The sequence below is a fragment of the Notothenia coriiceps genome, unplaced genomic scaffold, assembly GCF_000735185.1.
Source record: "Notothenia coriiceps isolate Sejong01 unplaced genomic scaffold, NC01 NC01_scaffold00037244, whole genome shotgun sequence".
NCBI classification, from domain to species: Eukaryota; Metazoa; Chordata; class Actinopteri; order Perciformes; family Nototheniidae; genus Notothenia; species Notothenia coriiceps.
In genome coordinates, this window is record NW_011369945.1 from 2101606 (window position 1) to 2111414 (window position 9809).

General features: G+C 40.4%; 2 protein-coding genes and 1 long non-coding RNA gene across 3 annotated transcripts in view; all 3 read left to right on the plus strand.

Moving 5' to 3' along the window:
- Positions 1 to 1678: 1678 nt before the first annotated feature.
- Positions 1679 to 9809, plus strand: part of LOC104964434 (transforming growth factor beta-3-like) — a 17057-nt gene continuing 8926 nt past the window's right edge. The window contains exon 1 of the mRNA XM_010793215.1: positions 1679 to 2472. Within this exon, the coding sequence (XP_010791517.1) occupies positions 2127 to 2472 (346 nt within the window). The 5' untranslated portion in view covers positions 1679 to 2126. The remainder of the gene's footprint in view (positions 2473 to 9809) is intronic.
- On the plus strand, positions 5747 to 7248 carry LOC104964433 (uncharacterized). The gene is made up of 2 exons (XR_800414.1): positions 5747 to 5873; positions 6380 to 7248. It is a non-coding gene; the product is annotated as an uncharacterized lncRNA (long non-coding RNA).
- On the plus strand, positions 7470 to 9288 carry LOC104964432 (TOM1-like protein 2). Its single transcript, XM_010793214.1, has 4 exons — positions 7470 to 7555; positions 7987 to 8071; positions 8833 to 8911; positions 9091 to 9288. The coding sequence occupies exons 1-4, from the start codon at positions 7504 to 7506 to the stop codon at positions 9247 to 9249; spliced, it is 375 nt and encodes a 124-aa protein (XP_010791516.1). The 5' UTR covers positions 7470 to 7503; the 3' UTR covers positions 9250 to 9288.

Here is a 9809-nt window from a genome sequence, read left to right on the forward strand (position 1 = left end):
TTGGTTCTGCTTGGACAACAGATACTGAGGAGCTTTATCATTAACATACATGGGCCTTTTACGGTACATCTGCTTGAGCAGCACTATGGAGCTTTATTGAAACTAATATTTAAAACAAGGGCTTACATATTGCTGATTCAAGCCCACTTTTATGTAAAACCTAAATAATTCCCTCTTTCACAGATAAAGTGACGTTAAAATTAATTGCATGCGGCTTTTCCACAGCGACAACTGACTATAAGAGGAAAATAAAAGAAAGACAGGAGGTGAGAGCATGGGAGGGTGCATTAACATGAATTATGTATTCATTCGAGTATAATAGTGAGTTTAGGCAGGGACGACGTTATTCTAACTTAATGTGTAAAAAACTTCATATTCATCTCCAGCATAATGAATCAAGAAAGTTTGCATAAGTAGACACATTCACCTGGGCGTTTGACTTAAAGCCAAATATTTACCAAGTTTGGACATTGTACAAAATTATTCTTGCTACGCAAACTGTTGGGCAAAAGAAACATAGTGAAATACCAGACCCCATGTTTGGGTACGGGGCCTCCAGCGGTTGAGTGAGCTTTGACCTAAAATAGGTCTGAGAATGTGGATATGCTCCATGAATAGAGATAAAACAGACTACGGAGGGGGGGAAAAATCAAGAAGATAAAATAACTTAAGGGTCTGCAAATAAATCTTCAGAGCATGAAAATGAATGGTGTGCGGTTTGCAGAGGGCATGGGAAAATATGCACTGACAGGTTTACAGTTATTCTGAATGGTAATGCAATCATGTTAGCAAAATGAATCTGAAAGGGGTCCTGTAATTTGAAAAAATGACCGGTAATGTGCGGGTCTTTTCAAGATGAGTCCAGGCAAGCGGCAACAGCAGGCAAAAAAGTTTTCTTCTTTTATGGTAGGCCTATGTATTTTTGTATCGTCTACAAAACACCGTTATTTTTCAAGTGTTATGGTTGCTTACACAGATACTTTTATTTTTCCCCCAGGCAAGTGTTAGGCACAATTTCCAGATTATTAAACAAAGCAATTATGTATAAACTTCATGTCCTACATTTGACTATTGTGTTGGTCTTTACAGGATGACTTTATAAGACAATTGTCTTTGAATCAGTCGGCCTGTGGGAGGACAATCAAAAGTTTTTCAGATGCTAAGGGGATTCAAACGTGTATTCAAATATGATACTATTAGACAACTATTTAATAAGGTGAATTTCTTAGATAAGGTCAGTGAATGTAGACACCTGCTATTATTACACTTCCCCACTAGAGGGTGCACGACCCAGGCTGAAGTAACCAGAAAGACCAACTGATTTGAGATCTCTAATAATCCCATCTCATATATAAAACACATTTTTCAACAACAAACACCAACGAAGACACCATACCAGCTATGCCTCCAGTGTAGATGCCTTAATGAAGGAACAACTGGCGAGAATATTAAAGCCAAGTCTTTCCAGCATCATACGAGAAGTGCTCATATTGACGCGATCAGGAAACACAACTAGTACACATGTTTATAGTTTCACAGCTGATGTGTGGTGCATCCCACTGAGCGCAGTTGTGATCTGGGCTCCCCCTGCGGTCCCTCCTCCATCAAACGTCAGAAAGTAGCGGTATAAAACACGTGAGGCCACAGCAAGCGCTCAGAGTCGCTTTACCCCGTGAACCTGACAGCCTGCGGTCTGCCTCCGCACGCACACACAATAACGCGGCACTACATTTTAATGAGAAAGAAAAGAGGAGAAATATGCCAAGCCGTGGGACGACTTAAATCTAGTGGATTGAGCAATAGAATGCAAATAAAACTGTGTGTGTTTCTACACATACATTTGTGCCGGATACATTCATATATTCGGGATAGTTTCTGTTGTTCGGGACTTTGAATTGAGTAATGCCTCATGGGCAAACACACACTTGGATTTCTGCTTATAACAAAGGGAACTGCCGCAAGAAAACGAATTAAGTGAGGATTTTTTTCATCATTAGTTCCAAAGAAAGTTGAAACTAACATCAAACGGGCATTAGAGTTTAACTTTACGACTTATTTACACTGACATTGGCCGTTTGTGTATCTGCATATTTTCATTACCGGGCGAACCAAATGCAGAGAGAAAAATGCATTTGGGAAAGGCTTTGCTGTTTGTCCTCCTCCTCAACTGCGCGACTTTGAGCTCATCTCTTTCAACTTGTGCCACTGTGGATATCGACCACGTAAAAAGGAAGAGGGTCGAGGCGATACGAGGTCAGATTTTGAGCAAACTCCGACTGACAAGTCCTCCACACTCCCTCGGACCGAGTGAAGTCCCTTATCAGATCCAAGCGTTGTATAACAGCACCAAGGAGCTTCTGGAGGAGCTGCGGAGGGACCGGCAGCAGAGCTGCGGTCAGGACAACACAGAGACAGAGTACTATGCCAAGGAGATATACAAATTCAACATGGTCTACGGACCGCCAGAAAGCAGTAAGTACGACGATATAAGTATGAGGAAGTTATGATTGTATCACTTTCTTTTTTAATGACAGTAATCAACGTGAATGTAGTGCGTAATTACGCGCCAAATTAAAGCCATCTCAAAAAGTTGCTGCCAAGCATAAACATGAATGGCTGAGTTTAATGCTGCACCCTAAAGAGCCCCTATCCATAAGGTAAAACATTTAAAATCATACAAGTATATAACCTATCCAGATTTACAAAAGGTGCAAACAGTCTTCATTTCAAAAGTTTAACTCTTCGAGAGGAGATGTTTTCTACTAAATGTTACGTTTATTTTCAATATAATCAAGCCTTCAAAGTTCCACATCACAGGCGTGGGAGTTGCAGAGTAGACCTTTCCAGACTAGTTGTGATGTCACACATCTTGTAGTTACACGTGTTCAACTCAGACTTGTGAATGTGAAGTTGAATGTTTGTCAAACTCTGTACATAAATCATCCTGCAGCTCAGGCATCCAGGTGAGGAAACAATAGGGAGTGGGACCTGATATAAATATGAATAATGAACCTACATTCTCTTTAAAAAAACAGAAGACGGTTTTTGATACTGAAAGTTGAACTTGTTGGAGGATGTGCATTGTTACTGCAGTGCTCACCAACCTGTTTTAACTCTACTGTTCCAGGAAAGTGGCTCCTCACTCCCTTCTTCCTCCTCTGTTTTTTTTTTCCCTAAGTGGACTCTGTCCTTCTCCCCATATGTTCCCACTTCCTTTCCAGTCAGTCCCAAATGAGAGGGACATCTGCCCAGGCTGATGGGGATGCCTGTAGGAGAATGAGTAGGAAAAGTTAAGCGAGGTGGACAGGAAAGAAAATTGAGATGATGGAAGGACCTCCCTATTAGTCTGGAGTCTCTGTACGGGAGGAAAGGGGTCCCATACTCTGACACGTCACTACCACCCACATCCCAATCGAGATGGAGATTAAAGTGACCCCACTTCCTGTCTTGGCCAGTGAATAACCCACATGGGTGGCCCATGAGCATGAGATCACTTACCCTGCTCAGGTCTAACGTTGCTAAATTGAGTGTGAAACTGACTGGCATCCATCCTCTTAAACCTGAATAATTCCACTGTGCTGCATTGCACTGCTTGGTTAAAAATGTGATTTGTTTTTGTTTATGAATTATTTAGTAAAGGCCTGTGAGATTCACATTCTTGTGATTTGTGCTAAACTTTATTTGGCACAACTATTTCCTCCTATAGAAATAAAAGCCAGGAACTGGAAGTGGAAAACCTTTGCCGAGGGGGACATGTGTCAGCACTTGAAGCAGATTCATACAGCATGTGGTCCGACTGAGTTTGGATTACGGAGAAAGTAGAATAGGATAAATTCTGTGCGTGAGTAAAAGCCAAAGAGGGCCTCTTGGTTCAGAGCAAAGCCAAGACCATTGCATCACAGTCCCTTTGAAATCAACAGGTGCTTCTCAAAAGACCTCTTTTCCCTCAGCAATGTTCTGTTTTGAATCTCACAAAATAGTGCTGACAAAAATGGCAGGCAGTAGGTGCCCAGAGTTGATGTGGTGGTTTCATTTCTGGATTCAGTCACTGATGGGTTTTATATCGCAAGAAATATCTGCATTCAACTACTTTTTTCTAGCAGTTGGGTAAAGATTGTAGTTTGCTTTTACATTAAGTCCTTCATGCCTGAAGAAAAACAAATAGAAAAAAAGGCAAAATTGTCAATATATCTGCGTAAGTGCTGGGCTGACATACGTGTCTGAATGTGTGTGCATTACTCACTATATACTTCTCAGATACTTAAAATGTAGACCAGCTATTAATATTCTCCAATTTTTACTTAATCCTAAATTGGCATGGCAGTGTGTATTTTTTACGTGTCTTATAAGATCTCATACTTGGAAATATGCATGTTGTCAATACCCTGTATATCTACATGCATAAACTACTCACTGATGCTGGTTAATGTGATTTTCATGAGTAGGAGTAGGAAAGAGGAACAGTTTAGAGTTCAAGAGTTTTTCGTTGTTGTGTTAAACTCCTATTTTACCCTGGGTTTTTTTTCTTCCTCATACAACATTCTTTTTAAATGCTGCTTTCAGAACTTTTGTTCGCATCAACAGCCCCACGTCAAATAATGTTCAGATATCATTTACAGTATTCAAATAAAAAATTAAAAAATCAGTTTGGTGGAATTAGGGAAATATCATGGTTTGGATTTAAATATTGACTTTTTTGATTATGTGTGAATTTTGACTTGATCAATAATACCTACTTCATTTACGTTATTAAAGCTTATTTGTCACAGTGACAATAATAAACACATTGGTCAAGAGATTGATCAATATTATGCCTGAGAAGAAACATTGTCTTTACAATCATGGCACTCTTTAATTGTCTACCATGTTAGAAATGGATGATTTATTGACACAGCCTTCCACACCAACCATTTCTCCTCCCATTTTGCCCCCATCATAATTAACATGGCTGATGGGTTTAGGGCAGTGTTTCTCAAACTTTTTCATACAAATACCATACTCGCGGACCACCTAACTCCACATCCAAAATCACATCGTTTTTCTAGAACAAACTACAAATCGCCTGAAAATGGTACAAACAAGTGGCAACATGTGTGATGAAGGTGTTGCACTGGGCTATATCATGCAATCGAAAGCTGAAACTTAAGCTCGCTCCATTGCGGAGATATTCCCGCGAGAGTGCGGAAAACTTAAATAAATAAATGTATTTCAAATGTGAAATTTTACCAATATACTCACGGGCCACTAGGGGGCGCTTACGGACCACCAGTGGTCTGCGGACCACACTTTAAGAAGCACTGCTCTAGGCCAACCTAAAAGATGGCCTTGTGCTAATTCAAAACATAAAGCCAGTGGGATTTTTTTCACCAGATTTGGGATAATAGCAGAAAGTAACTGTATCAAACAACAGTCTTGGAAGCAGCCAACTTTTTAAAGACATGTTAATACTTCAAAATTCAAGTTTGGGGTATTCTGTATTTCTTACAATGCTACCAATGTAGAAAGTTACCAAATGTCTTGATTTTCAAACTCATTCCCGCAGCACTCTTATCTGCTCTTTTGTTTAGATGATTTACCCGTAGTGCTAAATATTATCTTTCATACTTTGCTGACAACGTATCTAAGGAAGATACTTAAGGTGTTTGTAAAACATGGGAAATAATTGTGATATTACGTACATTTGCTTTGGTAATGAGTATTATAATAAGCTTTTAAAGTATACTTAAGCTATACAGTAATATGGTTTCTCCTGTGCAGGGCTTGAGTTTGCGATCACCCAGCTGAAGTCTGTTGTCCTGGCGATCGGGGTGATTGACAGACATCTGAGTGTGGAACAGGCTGTGCTGCTCTCCAGACTGGAGGAGGAATACCAGGTAGGGGAGTAGCAGATTACAATTTGCAACCACATTTTTTTTATTCAGCGTTGTTTACCATATTTCTTTACTAACCATAAACAAATGAGACCTAGTGTTTCTGACAATCCTGAAAAATCCCATCACTTCTCTTGCTATTACAGTCCTTGCTTCTGCGGTAAAAGTTTTAAGTGGCTCAATTGAAGAGCTGTTGGAAGTGTTTTTCTTTTCTCTTTGCCAAGAAACTCAAAAGGTTTGCTTTTTTCTGGAAGAACGGCGCCCTCTTCTGTTTTCTTTACATTTTACCCATGAACCCTATGCTGGTAGCTGTTAAGATAAGATGGTACTTTATTGATCCCAATATCATCATCATCATCATTATCATTTGTTCTATCTTTTACAGCTGTATAAAGTTGCTTCAGTGTAACAATGAAGAAACACTAAGGATGACATGGTGCTTGTCCTGCAGAGAGTCTTATTATTTTCTGTATAGTCATCTTACATTTTTTTTTCCCCCTCCTGCACAGATAAAATACTGGGGAAACGTGGAGTGGGCCCATGACTACGAAAGTTATGAGCTGAGGGCACGGACTGCTGCTGGAGCTCTTTTTGTTCACCTCTCATCTGAGAGTTCAACTGTCAAACGCAAACTTATGCAGAATTGAAAAGTGTGTGCGCCCTTAAACTGAGAACACCTCAGTTTATCCATGCTTCTTCATCCATTCAGACAAACACACATACACCCTGCTTGTTCTGTTTAGCAGTGACAGCTGCTGTGTCTGTGATCTGTTATAGAGTCATCTCACTCCAGTGAAAACATTGGCTATCTTTCTGCAGTGTTTATACGTGGCAGCTGCCAAGTGTGCCACCCCTCACCGAGTTTCCAGCCGGTTCTCAGTCGCCCGTGACATTTTGGGCACTGCGCATGGTTTCAGGAGGATTATGACTAATGCTGTTGTCTATTTGGTGGATGAATGTTAACTCCATGTCTGCCTTCTGTCTGCCACATTTGAATACTGCAAAGTGCATATGCTATTGTAATAGGAGCAACAGATGGAACATACTGCATTCCAATTATTTTCTGTAATTTAAATTCATTCATGTTTTAGGTATTTTGGCTTTTTTGTGGTAACTAATGAGGTAAAAGATCATGTACATGGATTAGCATCATCTCCACTTCACAGTTCTGTTTCTTCAAAAAGTAGTATTTAAGCAGAAAAGTATATTTTCTGCATCCTCATACAGTAGTCATGTTCACATACAGTGCTGAAGGTGTTGTTGCTTTCCCGACTGGAAATAAATTCAAAGAATGGCTTGTTTGTCTGTGCCCTTTCCACCTATTGTAAGCAAAATGTCAGTAAACTTTATTGTGAATTAAAACCCCAACAATTCAAAAGACTTGTAGATGTCTGTCATTAATGTGCATATTCAATGTCTGTATCATTTCGAAGGAGTGCTACGGTCATAAAAAAGCAATTTCATTGGTATTTTATTTACAATTAACCCAACTGTCATGATGGATGTTCTAACCGTCCAATCACACTAAAGGTCAGGATCTCTTAGCCAATGACGTTGCTCTGTAGGCGGGACTTAAGGGACGTTTCGTCATGTATCATCATCCCATGGACTGACTTGTTTGTTGTCGAGCAAGATGGAGTTCCTTTTGGGAAATCCTTACAGTACCCCTGTGGGGCATTGCATTGGTATGTAAACCAGATGTTTAGGAAGCGACAACTCGCAAAGGTTGATAATTATGTCCTGGAAATGTGTATTATATTGTGCGGTAGTCATTAGGCGTTACGGCTAGCTACATTTAGCATGCTAAGGTCTCTGAATGAGTTACAGCTGGACCGTTAGCCGCCTAGCTAACTAACGTTGGTGGTTAACCGTATCATGTGTTGTCATTGTGCTAGCGATACCTACAAAGACTTGATGTCTGTTTTCTTTCAGTATATACTCGTATATTCACTGTTAACAACAATAACGAAGTCAATAACCTAAAGGAGGACTGTAAGCTACGTTAGCTTAAGCTAGCTTGCCGCTTGTCACCGCCTTATAATTGGTCTGCTGTGTTTACCTTAGTCGTCCTTAAAGGTTATTTTCGTAACTGACTACAGTACTTGTCTTTTTCCAGAGAGAGCTACTGATGGCTCTCTGCAAAATGAAGACTGGACCCTTAATATGGAAATATGTGACATCATCAATGAAACAGAGGATGGGTGAGTACCCTGGGAAAGAAAACCAATGAATATCCTAATGTTATTGATTAACTATCTTCTTATATACACAGGTGCGGTTCTGTCTTCCTTGATCCTATGCTGTTGATATACTACATTGCTGTAGAAATATATATTATTAAAGTATTTTCTTAATATGTGTCCTAAGAGAAGAAGCCCTGGCTTTGTAAAGTGGATTTATGTCAGGCCTCAGTGCTTATCTCACTCCTCCATTAACCTTGTACTGGATGTTTTGAGCTGGCTAGGCACTGTTTGAATAGTAGGTTGTAAACTGCCTTAGCTGGTTCTAGTCTAATGCAGTGGACCATACAGTATATCAGCAGTCTATAAAAAGATGTCTGATTCTACTGTTTTTCTTCTCTCTGGGGAACGTAAGGGGTGTGATTCGCACACTACTCCGAGGCTGTTTTGATTTGATAACAGTGGTGAAATAATCCAAAAGTTAATTATTACTATCATATAGATTAACAGACACATTGTCAATATTGCAGAGCATGTAAAAAAAGTCAAAGAATCATTGATATGTTCTTTTGCCTGGTATTTGCTGTTTTGCTGTTGTGTCCTATCATCCTATCAGGGCCATTTACAAGGGCCATTTACAAATGCCATTTAAGCCCACACCCATTATGTTTTTGGCAGGCGTCTGTGCTCTGCTTCGAATGACTTACCAAGAATGTAAAACATGTGGCAATCCTTTTATTCCACAGTGTGTTAAATATGTGCTTTTCTGTTTGTGTCTGCAGGCCAAAAGATGCCATTAGAGCAGTGAAGAAGAGGTTGAATGGCAACAGGAACTATCGGGAAGTGATGTTGACTTTAACGGTGAGTGGGCTAGAGGAAGCTTTATTTACATGTTACAGTAATACAAGTATTCATGTTGTCTTGTTCTCTAACGCCAAAGTTCACTGAGAATTTGCAATCCAAAATATAATTCCATTGCATTTCTGCAACACTCGGCCACACAAAGTGATTAATGAATGATTCTCTTCTGCATCCATCAGGTCCTGGAAACGGGTGTGAAGAACTGCGGCCATCGTTTTCATGCATTGATCACTAGCAGGGACTTTGTGGATGGCGTTCTAGTTAAAATAATCTCCCCTAAAAACAACCCGCCTACAATCGTACAAGACAAAGTACTCGCGCTGATTCAGGTAAGATAACGCTTAGGTGGCTTGTGTGTAAGGTAGGTTGGTTGCCTTGTGTTGTACATGTCATAAAGCTTAAAGGCTGGTATCTCTGAGTAAGTCAGTTATTGAGAGGTTTAGTCAGGTTTGCATTGAAGGTGTTTAGTAAAGTGTGTGTGGGTGGGTGTGTGTCATGTCATCCCCAGGCAGAGCCTCAGGTAAAGTACTGTGTCGTCAGGGCTTCTGCCAGGAGCCGCTCTAGTTACCTGTCAGGGCTCGGGTTACGCTGCAGGCTCATGTGGGCTGCTCTTATTTCCACCAGGGGAACCATGTGACTACAGCTTAGCATGGATCCAGGAGGGGGCGGGGGGCACAACAGTAGCTGTGAGACAGAGGAGAGGAGCTAATTGTATCTTGTTTGTCTCATCATTAGGAGGTTCAGCTGGGAAACTGCCTGGTGTTAGAAAATGTACCGAACAGCAGTATTCCCTTAACCCTTAGATGCCCGGGTGACTGGACCCTACACTCTTCCATAAGTGGGTCCAAAAAGGACCTGCATTAGAATAACATTAGTTTTTATGCCATTTTTGTCATTT

What these genes read in the sequence shown, in the direction of transcription:
- LOC104964432 (XM_010793214.1), top strand. Translation starts at nt 7,504, where the DNA reads ATGGAGTTCCTTTTGGGAAATCCTTACAGTACCCCTGTGGGGCATTGC. An exon ending in CCCTGTGGGGCATTGCATTG is followed by an intron (nt 7,556 to 7,986) that starts GTATGTAAACCA and finishes GTCTTTTTCCAG; the next exon opens with AGAGAGCTACTGATGGCTCT. An exon ending in ATCAATGAAACAGAGGATGG is followed by an intron (nt 8,072 to 8,832) that starts GTGAGTACCCTG and finishes TTGTGTCTGCAG; the next exon opens with GCCAAAAGATGCCATTAGAG.